This window comes from Hyperolius riggenbachi, chromosome 10, assembly GCF_040937935.1.
Source record: "Hyperolius riggenbachi isolate aHypRig1 chromosome 10, aHypRig1.pri, whole genome shotgun sequence".
Lineage (NCBI taxonomy): Eukaryota > Metazoa > Chordata > Amphibia > Anura > Hyperoliidae > Hyperolius > Hyperolius riggenbachi.
Window position 1 is genome coordinate 82,659,902 of NC_090655.1, and position 25,564 is coordinate 82,685,465.

Sequence of the window (25,564 nt, forward strand, 5' to 3'; positions counted from 1 at the left end):
GTTCATCTCGGATCCACTTTAAAGTTGGTTTTCCATCTCGGATCCACTTTAATAACTTTACTCATATTTGAGGGGAAAACAGCATTGTAGTTGACCTGTTTTGCAGACATTTCACTCTGAGGAAGGGAGTTCATGTTGTTATTTGCAGTCTTTTTTTGTATGATTGTATAGTGATGGTACTTATGCTTTTATTGGACAGGCATGGTAATTCCTAGTGCTGTGTCTGCTTGAGGGCATTTAATGAAATGTCAAGTCTTGATGAGCAATAGGCATTGAGCTAATACTGGAGACTTGTCTTCAGTTGTGTTTTGAGGCTTTGTGCGTATATTTATAGTGCTGACATATATTCAGCGGCCTCAGATAATCTTTTACTACTGAAAAAAAGAACCTGGCATTTACTATATGCAAATCAGCAAAATCAGTACTTAGGCCTCGTTCACATCATACGCGCTTCCGTACGGATATGGAAGCGCGTATGATGTGCTGAAACGCAGGAACGGCAGACGGGCATAGTCTGCCCTTCTACCGTTCACATCTACTGCGCTCCGCAGTAGTATGATGCGCTGGGAAGCGCTTGCGTACTGCTGCCTGCATTTTGGCCGGAATCGCAGAGCTGATCCCATCACTGTCAATGGATGGGATCAGCGGCGCAGATGGCGTGCGATCGGATGCGCTGTGTTCTGATCGCGCAGCCATCTGCGTTGGCTAGATGTGAACGAGGCCTTCTGCAGATGATTGTCGGGGTCATCCAACCAACTTTCAGCTGTTCCTTAATCAGGAGTGTTGATTGGCTTGTCACCACTGGGTTGCTACGATGGGTAGAGAGGTGAATTTTGTACATGAGACTTGCCGAGTCCAGAGACTGAACTGTTTCTCTGGTATGAAGTTTTGTGCTGGAGTGGGCCTTACCTGCACAATCTATTTAAAGTATTCAAAATCTATTGGCCCTCATACTACATGGAGGGGGTAAAATTGGTCAGTGATTAGCCCATCAAAATTGGATGTGTGTATGCACCTGATACACATGTTCAATCATGATTGGCCAATCACTGACCAATTTTACCACCTCTTTGTAGCATATGGGTTTACTTACACAATCTGCTCATAATATTCAGTAACTGTTCATCCTCATACTACTTGGCCAATCATAATTGAAAGTGTGTACCAGGCTTAACACTACACTAGTGAATGGCAGGGGTGAGGTTTGGTATCCAATTTAGTTTGACCAATAATTGGTCAATTTTACCACTTCCATGTAATAAGAGGTTCAACTGTGTTTGGATACTCTTATTAACAATATTTTTTTTTTATTGGCTTTATATAGCACCAACAGGGGTGTAACTAGAGGGGAGCAGCTCTGCGATTGCAGGTGGGCCAAAGAAGTGGGGGGCTGCAACTACTAATCTTCCTTCCTTTCTTTCAATCCAGGGCACTATACTTCAGATCAGGGGTTTTTGTGACTACACTTGTTATGGGTGTGAAGATCATGATGGCCTCTCAGAGATGGGCCCCAAGGCCGTAAAGGGCACTATGGATAGGCAAAGTTGGGAGGGGGGGGCAGTTTTGCTAGGGGGCCCCATGAATTGTAGTTACACCACTGAGCGCCAACATATTACGCAGCGCTGTACAATACATATGATTACAGACAATCAGGTGACTGACAACACAATGCAGATAATAAGCAATAAGATACACAATACAATACTGGTAATAAGCAGTAAAATACACAATGCCAGATCATACAACGGAGTGGTAGTCCCAATACGTTCACATTATGGGTAGAGTGCACAACCAGATATGATACACAAGTAGAGAGGGCCAAGCCAAAGGGGTGGGAGTGGGCACAAGGGGAGGGGGCTGCATTAAGAGGTTCGCGGCAGAGAGAGTTAGGGCAGCGTTGAGGTGGGGTAGGCCTCCTTGAAGAGGTGTTTTCAGAGCTATTTCAAAGGTGTGAAAGGGTAAGCCTGATGGGCAGTGGGAAGAGAGTTCCACAGGATGGGGGCAGCTCTAGTGAAGTACTGTAGTCGTGCATAGGAGTACATACTATGAACAGATGTGTAGGTAAGTTAGCATACTACATGGAAGTGTATAAACCCTAAAGCCTGGTATACACCTTACATTTTGATAGGCTAATTTTACCACCTCCCTGTAGTATGAGAGTCAACAGATTTTGAATACTATAAGCAGATTGTGTAGGTAAACTCTCATGCTACATGGAGGTGGTAAAGTTAATTGACCAATCACAATTATGGGTGTGTGCTGGGTATACACGTATCATAAATGTCACCCGTTAGGGATCGGGCCCATCACCTCGGGTGACAGTTTGGCATGGAGGAGAGAGGAAGGCTGAGGGAGTAGTGCGACACCAGTGGGTGGGGAGAGAAAAATGCCCTCGGCCAAAACAACCGGCTACGGAATATGGGGGGGATACGCTACATTCTGCATGATTGCTATAAACTTCCTAAGATTCTTTCTGACACAATTCGCCCGCTGTCCCTGGAATTCAGGAGAGATGTCTAGGAAGGAGAGTGCACTGTCTCACACACTGAAGGACAGCAGTGATTTGGGGGGGGGGGGGGGGGGGGGAGCATGATGAAGCTACTTCTACTGCAGCTGGTAGAGACAATGCTGTGTGCGTTAAGGAGGTTTTCAGATCATTGTTTTATGAACAGGCCCAGAAAGTGCCCCAGTTGTATAGAATATACATGCAAGCCGCGTATCAAGTCTCCGCTTGCCTTAACTGGAAGCAGACTGATGACTTACAAGGCATCCCAGGTTCTGAATTATTCATTCATGCCTGTGGTTGGATTTACAGTATGTGGGCATGTAGCGCTGTCACATGGTGTTACTGAGGAGGGGGCTAGCACTGTTTGCCTCCGCAGAGCTGTCAGTCTCCAGCTAACAGAATCTGACTTGTATAGAAATGAATGCTCATAACTTCTACCCCGTCTTGTTTACATTGAAACTAGGCAGCTCTCGTGTTTGAGACGCATCCAATAGAGGCTTTATGACATGCTTGAATCCAGAGAACACCCACCATGTCATACATGCAGCATATCCCCCACCCCGCCTTGTAACCGCACTTGAACCGAGTGTTAAATCACTAACATCTTTTCAAGTTTGGGGATCAGCAATTAAATCTTAAGCAAAGTCAGGCTGTTACTGGAACTGCATTCATCAACCCCCCTCCCCAGCCCCAATCAGTTCATGAGTCAATGATTGCCGTGTTATTACAGGCTGTGCTTGCGCCCATGCGTGCCCAGGGCCAGGTTTAGGCTCCTGGAATTAGTCAGTGGCCTGTTTGTCTTTTCTACAGGCTATTTTCTGTGTCTGCCAGCCTGAGTGCTGCTGGAAATGTACGCGAGCCGCAGCTATTTCTGGACTGGGGGCTGCAGTCACATTACCGGGCTGTGCAAGTGAGATGTTGACATGAATATCGTGTAAGAAATGTACACATGCAGTAATGAATGGCTCGTCAGCGGGCGGAGTGAGTGGAGGCTAATTTATGGCGTTAATCTAGACACTTTCATGTGACTAATTTTTTCATTAGTCACCAAGTGTAAGATTAATAGATAGAAATGTGATGAAGGCAGAGATGTTTGGCAGCGTGTTGCTATTATTGCCCTTTAACCCCTTCATGGCTCCGCTGTGAGGCTCAGAGAGTGCAGTGTCCTACCACTGAATGGAGCATTTCCATGGCTGGGAAGAGCTGCAGAACACATTTAGGCCTCATGTTGACCTGATGCACTTGCATAATAATAATAGTCTGAAGATTTGTATAGCGTTTTTCTCCTGTCGGACTCAAAGCGCTCAAGAGGCCACCCTGCAGTGTTATGGAGTCTTGTCTTGAACTCCTTACTGAATAGGTACTGACCCTAGCCAGGATTTGAACCCTGGTCTCCCATGTCGAAGGCGGTGCCCTTAAACAATACACTATCCAGCCACTACACTTTACATAGCTTCTATGCTGCAATGCGGACATATCTCAATGCACACTCTGCCCATTTCAAAGCCTATAGAATCCGCATTGAAAAATGCACTGTAGAATGCGTTTAGATAACGTGATCCAATACAACACAGGTATGTGAGCCTCGCATACAATTTTATGGGCAGTGCAGTTATATGCAGCAATGCACATAGGGCCTGATCCATTCACTTTTTCTTCTTAGTGATATTTTATATCTTAATAAAATGCCTTCTAAGCCACCAGCAAGCAAGAACATTCTCAGAAAAGGTACCAAAAAGTAGGTGAAAGTACTGCCAAAATTATTCTATGGCAGAACGCTGAAAAATTATTTTAAACAGAAATGACAAATCCTCTCCGAGGGAAAAAAGTGAATTGGATAAGGCCGTAGTGTCAATGCACCCTCAGGCCTAGTTCACACTACAAAACGCAATCGATTTGGCAAAGCGATTTTCAGAGCTTTTTTTTTTTTTTTTTTTTCTTAAAGCGGAATATAACCCTGCATTTCAACTTTGCTCTAAAACATTATTTACAGCATATTATATGCAAAAAGCATTTTTTTTTTTACTAGACCAGCATTGGAAGGGTTACACAGTGCTTTAAAGTTCCTGGAGATTTCTGCAGACGCATCCGAAGCTGAAATAGATACATTTTGTTTACATAAAATGTATCTAAGTGTGGCATGTGACTTATCTCTCTGACTGAGCTGGAGGACAGCCAAAGTGTGTGTAACATTCAACACTTAGATACATTTATGTAAACAAAATGTATCTATTTCAGCTTCAGATGAGTCTGCAGAAATTAAAGCCCTGTGTAACCCTTCCAATGCTGGTCTAGTAAAAAAAATGCTTTTTGCATATAATATGCTGTAAATAATGTTTTAGAGCAAAGTTGAAATGCAGGGTTATATTCCACTTTAAGGGAATGACACTTTTGCACATTCCTTTAAGAAAAATCGCTCCAAAAATGGAACAGGCGGCAAGTTTTCGATCTCCTTAAAAGAACACCCTCATTGTTATAGCGCCAATCGCTGGCGATCAGCAAACTGAGCACAATCGCTCACAGTGTGAATCAGCCGTTTACTCTGAAATGACACCTGAAGCGAGAAAATAATGCATGGATTGAGCCTACGATAGGCTAGATTGCCTGTTGCTTAACACCTTATTGGTGCTTAGTCTTCTCCCCAGAATTTTCTCACTGCTGGGTGGCATGAAAAAGTAGCTGGGTGGGGTAAAACCGGGTGAAAACAGGGCCAGCACTTAGGAGGAGGATAAAGAGGCAAGCCGGGTGGAGCACCGGCTAAAAGAGCCCTGGGGAGTGCTTGTTCTCTTCGGGGTCCCCTCCCGTTCCCTGTCGTCCTCCTCCTGCAGCTTTCCGAAAGTCCACCAAGCTGTGAACAAGCTGAACTGGTTGTGCGTTTGAGCTTTCTTTCACGCATGAGCGCTTTCTTTTACTGGGGCATGCACAGTTTGTTTCACACATGCACAGGCACTTCCTCCGGACTATTCAGCTGAGGGGGCCAGTCAGATAGTAAGCGGTCAGAGAACGACAGGGAACCCAAAGGTAGACAGGCGCCTCATAACCTTCCATTTCATGTTTACTGATTCCACAGCTCCACCCGCCTTCCACAGCCATTATGAGAGGTTCTACCTCCCTAAGTGGCTTTACCTTGTGGAGTCCTCTTGTGGGATTCTGTGGTGGGTGAATCTCATGACTGGTTACCACACAGTGCAGCGAGTTTGGGGTGGATGGAGATCTTTGTCTATAAATATCTTATTGCAGACACACAGATGTAGTGTAAAGCTAAAAGTGCTGTGTATTCTGGCTTCTGGAGACTAACAGTGACTGCACATCATATAGCATATACTTTCATTACGGAAATTGCTGCCTTCCTGGAAATAATGAGGCTGCCTGTGTTGTGCTGCTTCGGGCTTCTCCTGACGTTCTCATTTCCCTCTGAAATGGCAAATGTTGCTTTTTATGCTAACCCCTTCCTCATTAGCAGCCGATCCGGTGCAGGGAGATGGCCCTTTGTCTGATCCCTATTGACGTTTGTTGTGATGTTGTTTGCAGCTGGAATACCTCGTTCAGTATTAAAAGACTGGAGGAAAGTGAAGAAACTCAAGCAGACGGGGGAATCCTTCCTGCAAGACGACTCCTGCTGCGAGATCGGCCCAAACATCCAGAAATGCCGGGAATGTCGTCTGATCCGTACAAAGAAGGGGGACGAGTCCACCCACTCTCCTGTGTTCTGCAGGTTCTACTACTTCCGAAGGTGAGCATGAGACTGACAGCATCAGAAACACTTTCTATGGCTATATATTGCTGTATATTGGTATGTAGCTCCGCCTTCTCCCTGAGGCTTAGCCTAGGCTGTTTATTTATTATGTGGAATTATCCACCCCAGAGCATTCTGGGAGACCAGAGATTTTTTTTTTCTACTGACTTTAGAACTCTGTAAATGAACATTCCACAGAGATCATTTGCCAGTACTAAAGATGTCACCGCATGTGATATATTTCTGAAAGTAAATCGGGGAGAGGAAAGATTTTACAATGGACAAACACTGATTAAATAATTTATAGATGAATATTATAATAAAAAAAAAGCAATTTTATTCATGATGTTATTCTAACTACGGTTTCTCGTTTAAATAAGAGCTGCTACTTCCTGTTTAAAAATAAATGTCGATCTTCACTAGTGTAGTGTATAGCCACTACTTACTATAAGTATAAGCATGCTTCTAGTTTTAATGGCAGCAGTCAGTGCTCTATTGTCTTTCTAATTATGACTAACTGCCGAGCTGGTCATGTGACTATTCTCAAATCTGCATCAGTCAGCAGGTCCCCTGAGAGCAGATATTCTGTAAGGTTTGCTGTGAACTGTAATTGTGCACGTAGCAATGGTTATCTGGAAGACCAAAATGCATAAAAAAGTGGACCTTCTACAGTTCTGGGATGTCTAAATACAGAGATCTGGCCACCGCCAGCTGGAGCTCCTCCAGTCTATTCTGACAATGGTAAACAATATAGACATGTCACTAGCATGCAAGCTAGCGGCTCATCTTTTACTATGGAGGGAGAGAACAGGGCACAGAACTGAGTGGGAGGGCAAGGAGAACAATAGCCTCCATGTACAGGTGGATGAGGCGATCCTACAGTCAATATCTCTTGCTGATGCATTGGGGCTGCTGAACACACGACAGATTCCTTGCCTGGGTCGAGAACTATCTAGTAGCCTTAGTGTTTGTTATTGTGCTAGTAATTTAAGAGTAACCGCCACTCTTCCTCACGTTTCATTAAGAAATAGTAAATTCCTTATGTGTGTAGCCTTGCTGATACTCCCCAGTACCACTCCACGGCCCCCTCTTCTCCCTGTGTCCATCTGTTTGCACCCCCCACTGTGGCCATAGCACAAAGTAGAGGGTTAGGAAAAGTTACCCAAAGGAACAGTTTGCTCTGGAAATGACTCGGGCAGGATTCCAAACACTGGACACTTCCCTCTTCCAGAATTGGTCAAATAGCCAGAGGACGTCAACAAACGACGTTTTACTGGTTATTAACTGCTTGCAAACATCTATTTTGTATACTGTTACATTAGCACAGGGATGGGAGGTGGGGGGCGTTTGGTATATCTAGAGTGGGGCGTTTACAGAATAAAAGGTCATATTTTATTCTGCTGCTTTTTAAAATTATGTGCAGATGTTAAGAAAGCCATACAGCAATTCAGCAAGCACATCCAAATGCCAAGGATACAGTGTTCTCTACAGATATTACAGCAGAGTAGATCTTGTTCCCTCACTTTGCGCAGATTAAATTCACTTTACAGAGCAGCCAACACGTTTCTTGGTACCAGAGTGAAATTGTGTTCCCTCTGCGTGGAAACGCCTGCTTTACCCTAAAGTAGAGTTACTGATCGTCCGTTCTCCAGATTGCTATAAGGCTAGAACACTTTGTGTTCTTGTAATGGCCCAAGCACCTTGTACATGATGGAAAGTTGGACGGGGATGGATTGGCCATGCACACAGAGGAGGCCTCATTCTGAAAGCATCTTGTAGTGGTGTCATGGACAAGCATAGAACGGCACAATCCAATTCCCCAGTGTTTCTTCAAAGGTCATGCAATCATTTCTTAGTTCCAACAGTGCACTCAGGTTAGGCTTTGTTATTGAGCCATCATTCTGTATCTGAAAGTCAGGCTAGGGTGACTGTTGTGTTAGGCGTCAGAGGGTTGTGTTTACGAGAAGAAACGTATAATCCAAATACTTTCTAATGCTGGATACACACGGTGCGTTCGTGCACTCGATTTTCCCGTCGATTCCCGTCGATTCGTTTATTTCCAACATGTCCGATTTGGATTTCGATGGATCGTTAGGTCGATTCGCATGCAAAGTATGCCGAATCGACCTAACGATCCATCGAAATCCAAATCGGACATGTTGGAAATAAACGAATCGACGGGAATCGACGGGAAAATCGAGTGCACGAACGCACCGTGTGTATCCAGCATAAGAGTAGGAAAACTTCAGGACTGTCAGCTTTGTAAGAGAAAGTAACGTTGCGTACATGCGCTACACAGGAGTTGGCTGACTGCTCAGAATGTAGTGCAAGTTCAGGTACCTTACAGTGACAGCCAAACACATTGTTCCCCTCCTTCCACCGTCCACCAGAAATCGCTTCTTTGCATACCACGCCATTGTCCCGGACGCCACCCAATAGCAAGAATACACCAAAACAATGTGTCTCTACGGCGCACGTTCCCTGCAGTGTCACCCTGCGGGATGGTTCTCAATCCTTAAAGAATACCTGTAGCCTTCTAAAAAAGAAAAAAATGGATTATATAGACCTTTCCCAATCCGCTCTCGGTTCTCGGTCTCCTTGTTCTCCCAATTTCCCGCCAGCTGCATCGGGTGTCCTTGGAAGGCTTTCGAAGTACTTGCGTCTCAGAATATTTCCAAAGACGAGCGGCATCATACTGCGTGCATATCTTTCAAGGTAATTCCCAAGCCTCCCAAGGAGACTCGTAGGCTTCTTCCACATTAAAGTCGGACACCCGGGAGATGGAACGAGGGGACGCAGAGAGGACCGGTAAGGCTCTAAAGGATCCAGAGCCTTCCCTCTTAGGGCAGTATGTCATTTATTTATTGTTTAAAGCTACAAGTATCATTTAACCCTGAAGCAGCTGCAAATGCTCCAAGCCAATTGATTTTAGCACATTTCCTGGCTACTAATTAGTACTGCTGTAATGTGTATTTAATGCCACTTGTCACTAGGGGGCAGTGTGAGAAAATAACAAAGGACTTCTGCCTTCAGTTTCTTTATCCTCTGCTAGAGACCTCAAATCGCAGCACAAGTTCTACCGGCTGAGGTCAAAAGCAGTGCCGTATCTTAAACGAGATCATTCTTTTGAAGCTGCTAATGGGTTAAGGGTGACACATTGCTTAAGCACGCACCTTTACATACATATCCTTGTACCATACCATAGAAGAGGGAAAATCATAACGCCACAAGCTTTGTCAGTTTTTTGAATGCTAAAATCCTGTGTATTCAATAAAATGTCAAGTCTAATACTTACATCTGCCATTTAAATGGGTGTAGGAGAGCAGTGGATGTTTCCTGTGCCTCTTGTGTAATACTGGCAGTGATTTCCTGCTCTTATTTCTGCTCATCCCTGTGGCTGCTCATTATCTGCCTCTGTTTCCAGCCTGTGTGATTATTCAGGCCAAGAGCGCTCCCGGTTCCCAACTCCTGGCCTGTGAAACCTTGAATTAGTTATAGCCTATTATGCACACCTCTAGTTATAATGCACATTCCAGATAAGCCTATTCTGATTCTGTGATTATGCCGCCAAGAGATCCCCAACTCTCGTTCTTCTGTAACACACATGAAGCTGTAATAATGATAGCACAATATGCACACCTGTATGTGTAATGTATAATCCAGTGTTTCTGTAGGTGGGTAATGATGCAGGCTGGAATCCTTGGAGCCCAATTCTCTTCATCTAGATTGTAGAGCATAGATATAGTAGTAATAATAGCATAATATGCACAACTGTACTGATGATGTACACTCCTGGGTCACTCCGTTCAGAAATAAATATGGGGCAAGCATTCCTTAGAGCCCAACTCCATATGTGATAAAGTTGTAACAGTAGTGGAGTATGTACACTTCTACCTGTAATGTGCTTTTCGAGGTCCGGGGTTGCTTCATACTAATTATATAGGCTAGGGTCTCCCAGCTGCAGTCCTGACTTGTAGTACTTTGAAAGTCATGGTCAGTCCAAGTGCAGAGGGATATTAAATTTGTATATAAGCTTAAAATGGATTTTATCCTAAGTATAGTGCAGTCTTCTCCCCAGGCTCTGTTAGCCTGGTGCTCCACCCGGCTGATTTTGGTGAGCACCGGGCTGTCATCGGCTCGCCACCTCATCCTCCTCCAATGCTGTAAGTAGATTTGCGCTGGCCCTGCGTTCCCCCGCCACGCTAGCCCTGCGTTCCCCCGCCGCGCTGGCCCTGCGTTCCCCCGCCGCGCTGGCCCTGCGTTCCCCCGCCGCGCTGGCCCTGCGTTCCCCCGCCGCGCTGGCCCTGCGTTCCCCCGCCGCGCTGGCCCTGCGTTCCCCCGCCGCGCTCCACCCAGCTACTTTCTTATGCCACCCGGTGGGAAAAAAAATGTCTGGAGAGTGCTCATGTTTCTTTGTTGGGTTTTGCAGGTCACAGAGGTTTTTTGACGGGCTGTGGAGTTGGAGTCGGGGCAATTTTGGGTACCCGGAGTCAGTGATTTTATAAACTAAGGAGTCGGGAGTCTGATGATTTTTGTACAAAATCCACAGCCCTGGTAAGTATTAGACTAAGGAGTCTGAGTCGAGGAGGCGGAGCAATTGTGGGTACCTGGAGTCAGAGTTAGTCGCTGGTTTCATAACCTGAGGAGTCGGAAGATTTTTGTACCGACACCACAGCCCTGGTTTTTTGACTGTCTGAAGTTATTAATCAAATTGGTCAAAATCCAGACAAAATGTGGAAACTAAAATGGCAGCAATGCAGTTAAGTGTCATTGTTGCCTTTTTACCCATAAAGGTGCCCATCAATGTACAGTCTTACCAAAAACATATAATACAAGGATAAACGAAGTGAATATATTTTATATGAATAAGATTGGTATTATCAATAATTTAGGGAGATTTACTGTTGCGCTAAAGGTAACAGAGGAATTTTCCCCTAAATGACAGCAACAAATGCAAGTTTATCTCCAGCTTGCTGAAGGTGTAGAGCAGTGGTCAGGGTGGTATTGCTGCTTGTTGCCTTTTAGGTTACGTTACCCCTTTTCTTGCTGTGGTATTTCTAAAGAGAGGAAGTGAAATTCAGACTGTCACAGATGGAATAAAATGTGACAGAAGTCCCTCGCGCTTTCCTGTTCTGTTTAACGCTTAGTATCTGTGATTTAAAAAAAACAAAACAGATTTTACTCTATTTTGGTACACCAGAATGTGCTTCTTAGTCACGACTTCATGATCTCAGCAGAGTTCAGGAGGGGTTTGTGGTAGGAATGTTGTGTTTCTGACTACCCCCTCTCCACGTCACCTGACCACCGCTAAAAGGATAAGTGCAGAGGACAAGAGGCAGAGTTGGTTGTTTTGACAAGAGATCACACTCAGGTTAAGCTAGAAGACCATTGGTACATACATACGCTAGATTTTATGTGAGGTGATCATTTTTCGTCACAAAATTGCGCTCAGGTTTTTTGCATGAGCAAAAAAAAAATCTTTACACCTTGCAGCATAAATTCGCCAAAAAAAGCATGCAAATACCTTTAGTTTATCAAAAATGATGTGTGAACCTTTTTTTGAAGTATCCACCTGCAGATCATGGCTGTATGGATCGGGGATCTCTGCTGACGATTGATCACTGCCGAATCTGCAAGCTTCGTTTGCGACGTTGGAAACAATCAATTATGTAAACGATTGTATACACGACTGTAGAAAAACCAGCAAAAGTCATTGAGGATTGTTCTGATCCTCCAAGACCAAATCGAACATGGCGGTCATTCAATAATGATCGCCGCAGGTGGTATGCGTCAATGTTGCGCAATAACACGAAAAAGCAATGATCGTTGCACAAAATCGTTCGTTAAAATTGCTTAGTGGGTATGGGCCTTTAGTATCCTAGCCACCAAACAGATGCAAGTTTTGCGATGTAGGCCTCTTTTACAGGGAGGCTGAGGGACAGCAGAGTCACATCTGAGTCCAGTCGCGGCTCTGCTGAGGCTACATGATGTCTTTTCAGGCGTCTGTGTGAAAGAAGCTTTTGGCAGCCAGGTGACTGCAGACAGTAGAGAAAAATGCAGTACAGTTTTCCAGAAGAGGCCACCACATTGCTGGCATTGACACAACCCATGTTCTTTGTATTGCAGGTTATCATTCAGTAAAAACGGCATCGTCAGAATAGATGGCTTCTCGTCTCCAGACCAGTATGACGAGGAAGCGCTGAGCCTGTGGACTCATGAGAACTACGAAGACGATGAATTTGATCTGGATTCCATAAAATACATCCTGGGTTTCATCGGAGACAAGTTCTGTCAGATGGTGACGTCTGAGAAGACTGCTATGTCCTGGGTGAAGAAAGATGGTACGTCACGGCTGGCAGGGAGATCGCTGGCATGTTGCTGTTCGTAATTACTGCCTAGCCTTTAGTTTTCTGTAAATAGTTTGTGTGGGAAACGTCCTCACTGGGAAAATCAAATTAAATACTTGAGCAGAGAAGATGAATGGGACTTAGCGCTCAGCAGCAGAGGCTAATAGGTTACAATAAGAGTGTCTATAAAAATGAGAATAAAGCACTTCTTGAAGTGTCCCAAAATGATGGTTGGGGGGGGGGAGGGGCGGCTTCATGTGTTGCCTTTAAAACCAGATAAATTGGCCTTTCTTGATTTGTTGTTGAGTTATAGCTATGCATGACATCTGGAGAATCACTTCATCTGCATATATGTGTATATCCCTTGTAACCCATGATGTGTCTAGTTCACCGCCGGGCCACTGGAATGTGGAATGTCAGATACTTACCTATGCAGATGGAAGGCTCTGGATCCTATTGGGCCTGCCCTGTCCCTTCTTGTGCCCCTTGTTCCTGTGCTGCCCCTGGTGTAGTTACTTCACCTTTGTGAGCCCCCGGAAGGCATGCGCTGTGCGGAGCCCATCCATATTTGGGAGCACTCAGGAACTGCACTGCTCCCGAGGCCTTCCATGCACTCGCAGTGATGTATTCCACCGAGCGGTCGAATAGTTGGAATGAGGGGGGACAGGGAAGGCTCAATAGTATCCAGAACCATCCCTCTCCATAGGTAAATATCAGACTCACCCCCCCCCCCCCTCACTTCAGTGTGGCACCAGTACATAGCTTATCATTCATTACCTTCTCCCAAGTTCTAGCTGCCTGCTCACCACCCCTCCCCCCACCCCCACCATCGTAGACAGTTTGAAGCAATTATGGGGGGGGGGGGGGGGGGGCTTCAGCTGACTAGATCATGGTTCTTCCCCATTCTTAACATTTCTATTAGAAGAAACCCGAGGTGAAAGACCTATTTAAGCTGCCATATGTATTTCCTTTTACACAATACCGTTGCTTGGCAGTCCTGTTCATCTTTCTGGTCAGTAATGTCTGAATCACACACCTGAAACGAGCATGCAGCTAATTTTGTCAGAAACCTGCATGCTTGTTCAGGGTTTATGGCTAATACTTTTGTTCAGGGTTTATGGCTAATACTTTTAGGGGCAGATGATCAACAGGACAGCCAGGCAATGTGCATTGTTTAAAAGGAAATGTGTCAGCCCCCATATGTCTCATACCTCGGGCTCCCTTTAGAGGCAAAAGACTCATGTTGTCTGGGAATGAGCACAGAGGTATCAGTTGCTTTGAGAAAGTAAGACTGGTAGTTTCCCATTTTATTTTGCTAAAACTACAAATTTATTCTACAGAAACAATTGCCTTGCCTGAACTAGGGCTTTATACCTTCACACCATTAGGTAGTATAAGCTTGGCTGGTATTGAAATGTACCCCAGTGTGGCATCCTGAGTGTATTCCAGCTCCACATTTTATGTTTGAAGGCTGCTAGAAAATATACCAATCAGCAGTGATAATGCCACGCCCACCTCCTAGCTCTGCACAGGGCCTTTTTTTTATTGGTCAGCCATTGGTGAAAGAAAAAATAAGTTTACAACAGGTAGTTTATGTCAGCAAAGAACTAGGGCGCTACTGGTTCCCTGCATAGAATCGGGTCCCTTTACATCCCGACCTAGTAAAGGGGAGGGTTCTCATTCCATTTCTCTGATGGCCAGCCAATCAGACTAGAGTGCAGAGCATCACTTGTTGCTGGAGAGATTTCCCATCACAGACCTCTTGCTGTGATGAGTCACTTGTTGCTGGCTGAGACTCCATGCATTTTGTACACATATGTAGACGGACTCACAGCAGACTGATGGCTGACTCAGACTCTTGTCAGCGCTAGGAAAAGGACTACAAACAGTAAGTAAAGACTTTCAATCATTTAATAAACGTGAAATACGGATTCGCATGTCTATCCCGAGCAGCTGCAAATGTTACATTTACAGGTACACCGATTATTTTATGTAAATGGAGGTGAGTCTATAAAAGCCAAACTGGATGTGTGTGTGAAATAAAACCACAGCGCCTCAGGTTCCTGCTACTATGCACTAATGATTCCTCCATTGTTCAGTTAGTCTGTCAGTCATGCCTTCTGGTTTCAGTGGGGTAAGTTGGGTCTCGCATAGTAAGTCATCACTGAGCTTTAAAGGACAACTGTAGTGAGAGGGATTATGGAGGCTGCCATATTTATTTCCTGTTAAACAATGCCAGTTGCCTGACAGCCCTGCTGATCTATTTGGCTGCAGCAGTGTAAGAATCATACACCTGAAACAAGCATGCAGCCAATCTTGTCAGATCTGACAATAATGTAAGAAACACCTGATCTGCTGAACGCTTGTTCAGTGTCTATGGCTAAAAGTATTAGAGATGGGATCAGCAGGATGGCCAGGCAACTGGTATTGCTTAAAAGGAAATAAATATGGCAGCCTCCATATCGCTCTCACTTCAGTTGTGCTTTAATTATCAACACTCCTAGCTTATCTGCAACCTTGCTCTGAATATGAGAAAAACAAAAACATTCATTATCTATGTAGCAACATTTTTGGCGCTTTCACCCCGGGTCATATCTAACTATGGCAATGGTTAATGAAGTAGTGGTCGTGTCAACTCCTGCAGTGAGACTTCTTTATTATTTAATCAGCCTAGGGAAGCCTGTAGGATATGACTCGGGTGAGGGTTACCAGGTCTTGCCATCGGATAGGATCCAGCAGCAGGCAGCTATTTGGACACTTGTATGCTGACTAAATAGTATCAGATGACGGGCCTTGGGCTTGCATCTTAAAAGGAAAAAAGTTACAGAAGGCAGCTCCTATATTTCAATCCCAACACTTGTTTTTTTAAGCTCTCTGGCGTTCAAGGTGACAATGTGCAGTTTTTTTACATGCATTTTTTTTCTCATTAAAATTGGTGTTCATGTGCAAATTTCCACATACAGGTTAACAGAGCACGCCAACATTCACAAACCAATGCAAATTTTAATGTAAAAAAACGGAACCCTGCCTTAGAACTGCTGGATAAGCCTGTCTCGTCCATATCCCCAAGGAGACTATAGTGTCCACATACAGAAGCCTATATCTAAGGTTCCTCCCTCATAAAGTTCCAGTAATACTTTTTGCTTGCACAGCTGCTGTTCCTTTCATTTAAAATTCATCTCAGTTGTTGAATATCTGGCTTTCTGTAACGTTGAGTGTTTGTACTTCTTGTTCCCTTCTACCTAGAGGATAAACAAACTTGGGGCATGAGAGCAGCAAAAACTAAGATTCACTTTTGCCATTTTTTCCTCTTGGAAATGTTAGGAATTCCCTTAACGGCAAATCTTTCTGGTCTGACCACTGCTCCGGATAATAAAAGGTTATATTTCTCTCTGCTGCTCACTTGCCAGTAGTTTGTTTTCCCAAGTGGTGCACAACAGGGTCAAACACTTCATGGCTTCATAGAGAAGCTTAACAGAGAGAGAGAAACTTCTCCTGAAACAATCTTCAGCTGTGCCAACTAGTGGTGAGCACTATCAGTATGTAGCTACGTGTAATCAAAACTTATATCAGCCCGCGGCAGAGGGGGGGTTAACTTCACTACCCCACCGCCTATAGCCAATGTGTTCCACACACTGTTCATGTAACTTCTCTACTTCTTCAAACCTGGAAGGAGGAAGTAGTGGAGTTACGGGAACTGTGAGTGGAACACATTGGCTATAGACGGTGTAGGTAAGTTAACCCCCTCTGCCGCGGGCAGCTCTATCTAATTTACATTTCGATTACGAGTAGCTACGTACTCATAGCTACTCATAGTGCTCACCACTAGTGCCAACAAGAGACATTTGTGGAACTAGGTTTGTGGGGTAGATTAGCCATAGCTTTTGTTTGCAATGGAGTTCAAGAATGCTTTATGTGCTTTAAAGAGAGTTCATGAAAAGATACACAGTAAACAATCCCTATTAGACCAGCTCACCCGCTACACTGATAATCATCTGTGTTTGTGCAGCCCAGATGTTCATGTTGTTCTGTATTCTGCCTTTCAGTGAAAATCGCGTGGAAGAGAGCGGTGCGGGGCGTCCGTGAGATGTGCGACGCCTGTGAAGCCACCTTGTTTAACATGCACTGGGTCTGCCAGAAATGCGGATTTGTGGTCTGTCTGGATTGTTACAAGGCGAAGGAAAGGAAAAGTTCCCGAGGTTAGTATGCATGAAAACTTCCATTCTGTGCCGTGTTTACCCGACCTTCCCCCCAGATATGCTTAGCCAGCAGTCCTGCTCTGACTTGTGAATTGCTATTTCTGTGCTGGAGAAACTCCCCTTCTCTGATTACAGCAGCGAGTTTCATAACTTCCCCTTATTAATAACACTCTCAGTCTGCAGGGAGCTCAGGCTCTGATTAAGCTCTCCCGTTCCATGAAATGAGTTCTGAAGTGTGCCTATTCAGCAGGGAGGGGAGCAGAAGCGGGTGCCACAATCATCAATGCCATGATTTACACCACCCCTCCCTCCCCAACGGCATGATACCGGCACACAATAAAGAATGCAGTGTATGTGGGCTTTGGAATGGGGCCCGTTTACTTACTGTATAGACAGGCTTACAGTACATTCATCCTGGGGAGGCAGAAAGTCAATGCTGGTTACATAAACAGGCTTCCTGAGTAACCCCTGTGTGTGTAATTATTTCCATACTGTGACATAATTACATGTATTGCACACAAATACACGGCTAGTCTAATGACTGACACAGTGCGTTTTTATAACTTGACTCCCCCCAAATGTGTCCTGGTAGAAGCGATCGATGGAGAAGGCCCATACCCACCTCACAATTTTTCTGATGGTTTTCAATACAGGCACACGATCACACGAACGTTGCAGAGCGTCGTGCAGGGATAACGACCGCCATGGCGGATCGGATCCTTAAGATCCCCGATAACTCCCGCGCAAAGTACCACGATCTCTTTAAGTCTCGTTCGCACCTGTCGTGTAACGTCGTGCACGCCCAGTGTCCAGAAGATGGATCAGGGGAGAGCTCGTCGTCAGGAAAACGTCGCTGGATCCATCTCGCTGCATCGCAAGTTGAGCTTAAGACAGAGTGGGCACATGAAACTTTCACTTCTGGTTTCAAGGCATCGTCAAAGTTTGTTTGTTTTTTTTGTTTGTGTTCTTCAAGTTTCTCCGCACTTGGTTGCTTTATATTGATTTCATGTCCCTGCTAACAGCTGTACATGGATGAGGACAGGTATGCTGCTACTGAAAGCAAACCATAAGCGAAACTAAACTTACGAGATAATGAATTGTAAGTGTAGTGCAGCTAAGAAATAGAACATTGGTAGCAAAGAAAATAGTCTCATAATTTTTTACAGTACAGGAAGAGTTTAAAATTTCAGTTTAGAATCTGTTTTCCTCAGAAACTGACTGGTCATAGCAACCATTTTGGTATGGATAGTTGATAGTGTGGTGGGTAATGGTTAGCTCATCTTGCACAATTTAAGAACATCCAATAAGCTTTAAGATTTTGGCTGAAATTGTTCCTTTTAGATGTGCAATATTTAACTACCTGTGGTGCAGGAGCGTGTACAATTCACCCAAATAACAGGACTTTTATGAATGTTGCATTTGCACTGAAGGTGCACAAATAGGACGTTTATAAACATCCATTTTGCAGGAAAAAGGTTAACTGCTTCCGGGCCTTGCTAACTGAAATCTACGCCGTTTGGGAACTGCTACCCCTGCCATGGCGCAGATTTCAATAACCGTGGCACACGCCACCACCGATCGTACCGCTTTTCCGCTGCTGCAGCCCTCTCGCTCTGCTGTCGCTATGACAGCAGAGCTCCATGAGTCGGTCAGGAACCGATTTCATGTGTTTGGCTCACAGTTATCACAGGGTCATTAGCCAATGAAATTGGCTCCTGAGTAGCTTACAGAGCTCTGGACTTAAGTAACGGGAGATTGGTGCAAACAGCAAGAGATGGGTCCATGCGGCGTGACGTCGGTGAGCACATTTTCTGACCAAAAAAATCTCTGGTTCTTAAGGGGCCAGAGACTGCTGGTCTGGAATCGGTTTAAAGAAAACCTGAACTGAAAATTAAAAGTCAGCATAAGCATGTCATACCTCCTGTGCAGTCTACTCCTCAATCTCTTCCTCCTCTCCTGCGTCCTGCTTGTCCACTGTGATCAATGGAATTCTCCGCCCTCCATTTTGAAAATGGCCGTTACACCATAACAGCTTTCTGGTCAGCACACTGTTAGAGAAACTCCAACCTAGAATTGAACTTTATCCCAATCAGTAGCTGATACCCCCTTTTACATGAGAAATATAATGCTTTCCACAAACAGACCATCAGGGGGCGCTGTATGACTGATTTTATGCTGAAACCCCTCCCACAAGAAGCTCTGGGACCGCGGTACTTTTGGCAGTTTGTTTGTTAGCTGGGTGGCGCCAGTGATCCTAAGTAACAGATAGAAGAAACAACGGAGCGCTCCTTGGTGCATTAACTTTTTAATATCAAAAGACACGCAACATAGATACACTTACAGTGCCACCTGACAAAGGCGTGGTTACGCCGAAACGCGTCGTGACATCATACGGCTCCAGCGCACCAGGCTCTGCCCACCGCATGTTACCCCCGCTGATACCATCGCTCCCGTAGCCCCGGCCACGCACAGGAGCGGGGAGAGAACAGCCAGCAGGCCTGACAAGCGCTTATTTCATCTACACACTGTAAGTGTATCTATGTTGCATGTCTTTTGATATTAAAAAGTTAATGCACGCAGAAAATAGCTGTTTACAGCTGTCTCTAACAGCCAAAACAGCTAGGAGCAGCTACATAACCTGCCCACAGTAAAAATGTCACCATGTAATAAATGTCGAAATGTAAATCGGGGAGAGGAAAGATTTTACAATGAGCAAACACTGACTAAATCATTTATACATAATTATGGTAAAAATGAAGCACTTTTTTTACTACATTATTTTCACTGGAGTTCCTCTTTAAACTGTAACATCGCCTACTTGAGCCATAGGGAAGCATGGACACATCAGTTCTCCTCTCAGCTGAAACTGACAGCAACTGATAAATAACTGACAGCAACTGATATATTTCAGTTCTGACAAAATGTTGTCAGAACTGGAAGGGATCATTGTCAGAAGAAAATTGTGAGCTTCTGAGAGGATCTGAGGGCAAGGTAACTATGTAATGTTCATTTGAAGTTGCTTCATGTGTTTATTTTAAATAATTTTACTCAGTACAGGTTCCCTTTAAGGCCGACTAGCACAAATCATTTCAGGTTGGCATTGAAAAAAATATTGTTATACCGTGGTACTGTACAAAGTAAATAACAAAACATGGGGTACATAATACAGACAATGGTATACACCAATATACAAAATACAGAGTTTGTAATTACAGTGACAAAAGTAACGCGATCAACAAAATGTATTCTAAATTCCAAGACACAAATTGTGACAGAGCCCTGCCCTTGCAATCCTGTCAGTACTTTCATTTGGGAACAATTCACTCTTCCATAGTCAGAATAAGAAGCTTTTTTTAGGTTACTGGAGTCATAAACGTAAAATGTACTGACTTTGACTTCTAGTGAATATTAGCTTTTTTATACCGTATATCTTTGAGATATATGCCAATTTCAGTACATACATTTACCTCTGAGAACATTTTTGTTGTTGTTTTGGTTAAACGATAGGTTTGCTGAATGTTTGTAATTCCTTTTAATGAAATAAGAGGCCAGTATGGCATGCGTATAGCCTCAGCTACACCAGGTAAATGTTCTAGAAAGTAGCCTGATGATTCGCGTTGCCAGTGATGACATGTCTTGTATGTTGCATGCTTGTAACTGATACAGAAAATACATACCGTATATTCCAGCGTATAAGACGACTGGGCGTATAACATTTTTTCAGTTAAAATATAGAGTTTGGGATGTACTCGCCGTATAAGACTACCTCCCTCTTCCAACGCACACCAAATAAAAAAAAATAAAAAATCATATACTGGTGCTATGTATGAACAGATACTGGAGCTGTACTGTATGTGGTACCCAGTATAGAACGCTATACAGGGGATTGACTGGTTGGATTGGTGAACTCTCCCTCTCCCTAAGTGGATTGGCCAGCTTTCCCTGTCTATGGAAGAATAGATCGTGCTGTGCCCACAAAACACTCCTCTTTCACCCTTCTGGCCCACCCTTGTATCCTATTTACCTCCTTCTCTGCCTCTCAGATCTCGCACATGTGCGCCTGCGCTGCTTCACTACAGTCCTCAGCAGCAAGATCCGAGAGACGGTAACAGGATAGGGCGTATCGCAGGATAGGGCGGCATCAATGACACCCGGCGTATAAGACGACCCCTGACTTTTCAGAAGATTAAAAAGTAGTCTTCTACGCCAGAATATACAGTAATTGTATATTTATCATTTATTTCCTTTATTGATACATAATTAAAGAGTAGTCAGAAGTACCATATATAAGATTTGAAGGCTTTGTGCTGGCTCCAAGCTCTGCACCTGAGGCATGGTGAGACTGGAGATAGTCAATGCTGCTTAGACCTAAGCCAATCAAAATCAACAGGTAAGTGTTGGCAAAGGGGCATTCAGTTTGGGTTTAATCTACATGCTAGGCACAGTTATTAGCATCTCACTCAAGGCTGTGGAGTCGGTACATCCAATGCCTCAGTTTATGAAACCTACAACTCCAGGTACCCAAAATTGCTCACTCCTACTCCCCAGCCCTAGCTGCAATGGCTATGGAGGGTGTACAAAAATCATCCGACTCCAGCTCCTCAGTTTATGAAACCTCTGACAACAGGAACCCAGAAATTGCTTCGACTCCTACTCATTGCTCCCTCTGTAAGTCGCATAACAAGCTGTCTCTCACAGGGGCTCACCTGTAGGGATGGGTTTGGGAGACAAACCAGTTTAAAGGGAACCTGAAGTGAGAGAGCTATTGGAGGCTGCCATATTTAATTCCTTTTAAAGGGAACTTTAACTGAGAGGGATATGGATGTTTCCTTTTAAACAATACCAGTTGCTTGGCAGTCCTGCTAATCTCTTTGGCTGCAGTTGTGGCTGAATCACACACCTTAAACAAGCATGCAGCTAATCCAGTCTGAACACCTGATCTACATGCTTGTTGAGGCTACTTGCTGGGATCCGGGTGTTGGCTGGTTGACTCCCTGGTTGTGAAAAGATTTGTGGTCTGAGCGATTGGGCAAATCGTTTATTTCTGTGTAAAAGTATTAGAGACACAGGATCAGCAGGAGAGTCAGGCAACTGGCAGTATTTTAAAAGGAAAAATCCATATCCTTCTCAGTTTAGGTTCCCATTAAACAATACCAGTTGCTTGGCGTCTGGTTGCGTTTTGATGCATCAGTAATGTCTGATTCACACACCGGAAACAAGCATGTGGCTAATCCAATCAGACTTCAATCAAATATCTGCTCTGCATGCTTGTTCAGGGTCTATGGTTAAACACATTGGTTGGAACAGGATCAGCAGGACAGCCAGGCAATGTGCATTCTTTAAAAGGAAATGCATATGTCAGCCTCCATATCCCTTTCCTTTTAAAGGGGCCCATACACTCAGCCGATTTTCTGGCCGACCGATCAATCAAAATCAATCGATTGATTGCAAATCGGTTTGCCAATCGACCGATCGACGGCCGATTTCGATCTATTTCGATGGATTTCCATCGAACTGGCAGGGTGGAAAATCTAGGTCGATCTGATGAGATTGCTTATCATTTTGCATTGGCCCTAATGGAAATCTGATGGCAAAAAAATGCCATCAGATCGAATTTCAATAGATTTCAAGCTCAAATCTATTGGAATTCTATCCTAGTAAAAAATGTTCTAAAAACGCATCAGATAGATCATCAGATGGAGTTCTTATCTATCTGCTGCTAATTTGACGAGTGTATGGGCACCTTAAGTGGGCTTTTACTACTGTATTTTAGTAATACAATTAATATGTAATTTTTGTGCGTTAACTGTGAATATTGCCATCCCGCCTGCTCCTGTAACCCTCCACAATGACCGCACGGCATCATTTCATTAAATCAGAATAAATGGCCGGGATAAGCAGATCAGCATATTTTACAAATCAATCACTTGGCCTTTTGATGGGATTGGAGGATTTTAATCAGATGAAAACATAAATCCATACTATGGAAAAGAGAATTGCTTTTCATCTGCGTAAATTTAACGAGCCGCGAATTCTGTCAGAGCGACACTAACAAATGGTTAAAGAGCATCCCTGGCTCAGACCAACAGTTTAAATTACCTGTCAAAAATGGGATGATGTAGTGACAAGGTGACAGCACTGTGTGTCCAGCGGATGTGACCTTGAATGAGTGTTAACTGACCCCACATCTCAGAAACAGCCAAGGCTGTTTTTGTTGTTGAACTTTTTTCCCTTTTAACCCTTAACACTGGGAAAAGTGTACAAGGTGATTACCTGTGACGCAGTATAAACCTTCTGGGACACGGCCTGTGTCCTCCTTTTGCCCTCCTCCAGATTGGCTCCAAACGCTTTGCAAAGTGCCCGGACCAGGCCCTGACCATTGACCCGGAAACAGAATTCCACTATAGCCACCATGCCTGCACAATTCATATCGGCTGCCTGGAGTGAAGACGCAGTGACAAGGAGATTCCAACATTGACAGGCGTGCCAGCAGCCATGTGAAGTGTGCAGGCGTGTGGTGGCTATGACAGAATTCTGTTTCCGGGTCAAGGATGCAGACTCAGGGAAGGATCGGGGTCTGGTCTGGACACTTTGCAAAGCGCTTGGAGGATTTCTGGGGGAAAATGATGCAGACCGCGTCCCAGAAGCATTATGCAGCTTCACAGGTAATTGCTTTTTTTAACACCTAGTATATCCTTTTAAGAAAACCTATATCCTTTAAGGAGGATTCTCACTTACTCAGACTTGAAATGACAAAAGACACAGGGAGATCGGGAGCCCGATCTGGTGTATTACTGTTGGAATAGCGTCAGGTTAATAGTAGAGTAAGAGTAATACTCACAAGTGTGGGTTGCTGCAGGCAACCACTTGTCTCAGCATGTGGGGGAGTACCGCCCTCACTCGGCCTTTTACCGTCCGGTACGGTCGTCGCTCCAGAAAAGTTCAGATATGACAGGGTGTTCCTGGTATCTGTAGGAGGGACTTTATCATAAGTCTACCCGATCCTACACGGGCGCCTCCTACTACCCCTAAGCTGATTCTCACTTACTGTATCGGTAACCAATTCTTTGGAAAAAGGAAGTGCGATGAAATTCCTGTTGCCCAGTAAGACAGTTTTGCCTACTTCCTGATTTAGGAATAGAGTCCTCTAAACACTAGGTGATTACTCCTCCCTCCCCAGCTGAGGCGCAGACAGCAGTAAGGATTGTAACCCTTCACTCTTTATGGATCACTAAAACAAAAATATTTTAAATGGAGTTGCACTTTAATTCAGCCCTTGAAGTGTGTTTTTCATACCTGCCCACGGACCCATCCAGACCAGGCTGAAAAACACCCTCTCAAAGGAGGGTCTGAATACTGTAATTCTTGTGCATTTTTTTCTGTAAGTGGTATAATATATTTGTATTGCTATAAATAAAAAAAGTTAATATAAAAATAAACACCCCCTATCTTTTTTTTTTTTTTTTTTCAGATAAGGAGCTGTACACTTGGCTGAAATGTGTGAAGGGCCAACCCCATGATTACAAGCACCTCATGCCCACACAGATCATTCCAGGCTCAGGTAAGCTGTGTCTGGTTTGTAATGCAGGTCAAAGGAATCCACTCCGGGCTCAACCGTTAATGTGGGACATTACTTTAAACCCCCCCCCCCACACACACACACACCCACACCCCCTCCCCCCCCCCCCACACACACACACACACGCGCGCACACACACACACACACACACACACACACACACACACACCACACACACACACACCCCACGCACACACACACACCCCACACACACACCCTGGGTGGCTTCAATGGCACCATTTGCAATACTTTTAAAGGAGAACTTGTTAAAGTGGTCTGAAACTCTGACATAACATTCAATAACGATGTGTTTTCCTGGTTTTTATTACTCATACAGTTATCATATTTGCTCGTCTGTCTACAAGTTTCCAAAATGTAGTTTATCTTGCCCTGAAAGCTGCCATTGCATTTTATTCCAATTGATTTTTATTATATATTAAAATTCTTCTAATGAGCTGTTCTGAACTGTGTGTATGCTTGAAGCACAGAGAACTTCTACACACAAATGTAACATTGGAATGTAAACAAAGATACTGTTATCTCCAGTCTAGATGCAGATCTCAAGCTGAATAGCCTTTCCATGGCAGGACAAGGTGCTTTAACTGTTTCAATGATATTCTGCTACAATATTTTTTCTGGGACAATAGCTTTAAAGTAAGGAATCTTTTAGAGCAAAGTAGAAATGCTGACTTTCAGACCACTTTAAAGGATACATCCAAGGTCAAATCAAAATCCACTTACCTGGGGCTTCCTCCAGCCCCTGGCAGCCGTCCGGTGCCCTCGCCGCAGCTCCTCTCACTGCCGGTGTCCTCCGCTGAAGAAGCCGACCTCGCCCGTCTTCCGGGCTGGCTTCATTTGCGCTCCACGGCGTGGGTCACATGGTGTAGCCGATGTCATCGGGTCTTTACTGCGCAGGCGAATAACTACTGCGCCTGCACAGTAGAGACCCAATGACGTTGGCTACACCATGTGACCCGCGCCGTGGAGCGCAAATGAAGCCGACCTGGCGAGGTCTGCTTCTTCAGTTGAGGACACCGGCAATGAGTCCCTTAGTTGTAATAGTGCAATTAATCTTTGAATACAATTTCCATTGTTTATTTACTGATCAGTCACAGGTAAAAGGAATGACTAATATCATTACAATGTCACCTGTAAAAGGATGGGATATATTTAGCGGCAAATGAAAATTCAGCTCTT

The 25,564-nt window shown here is 44.4% G+C and overlaps 1 protein-coding gene across 5 annotated transcripts in view; it reads left to right on the plus strand.

Annotated features, from left to right (window-relative positions):
• The window catches only part of JMJD1C (jumonji domain containing 1C), a 509,668-nt gene that overhangs the window by 448,326 nt on the left and 35,778 nt on the right, over positions 1–25,564 (plus strand). For all 5 annotated transcript variants that reach the window (XM_068255133.1, XM_068255136.1, XM_068255134.1 and 2 more), the window contains 4 exons: positions 6,038–6,239; positions 12,369–12,583; positions 16,636–16,788; positions 24,260–24,349. In XM_068255133.1, the coding sequence (XP_068111234.1) occupies positions 6,038–6,239; positions 12,369–12,583; positions 16,636–16,788; positions 24,260–24,349 (660 nt within the window). The remainder of the gene's footprint in view (positions 1–6,037; positions 6,240–12,368; positions 12,584–16,635; positions 16,789–24,259; positions 24,350–25,564) is intronic.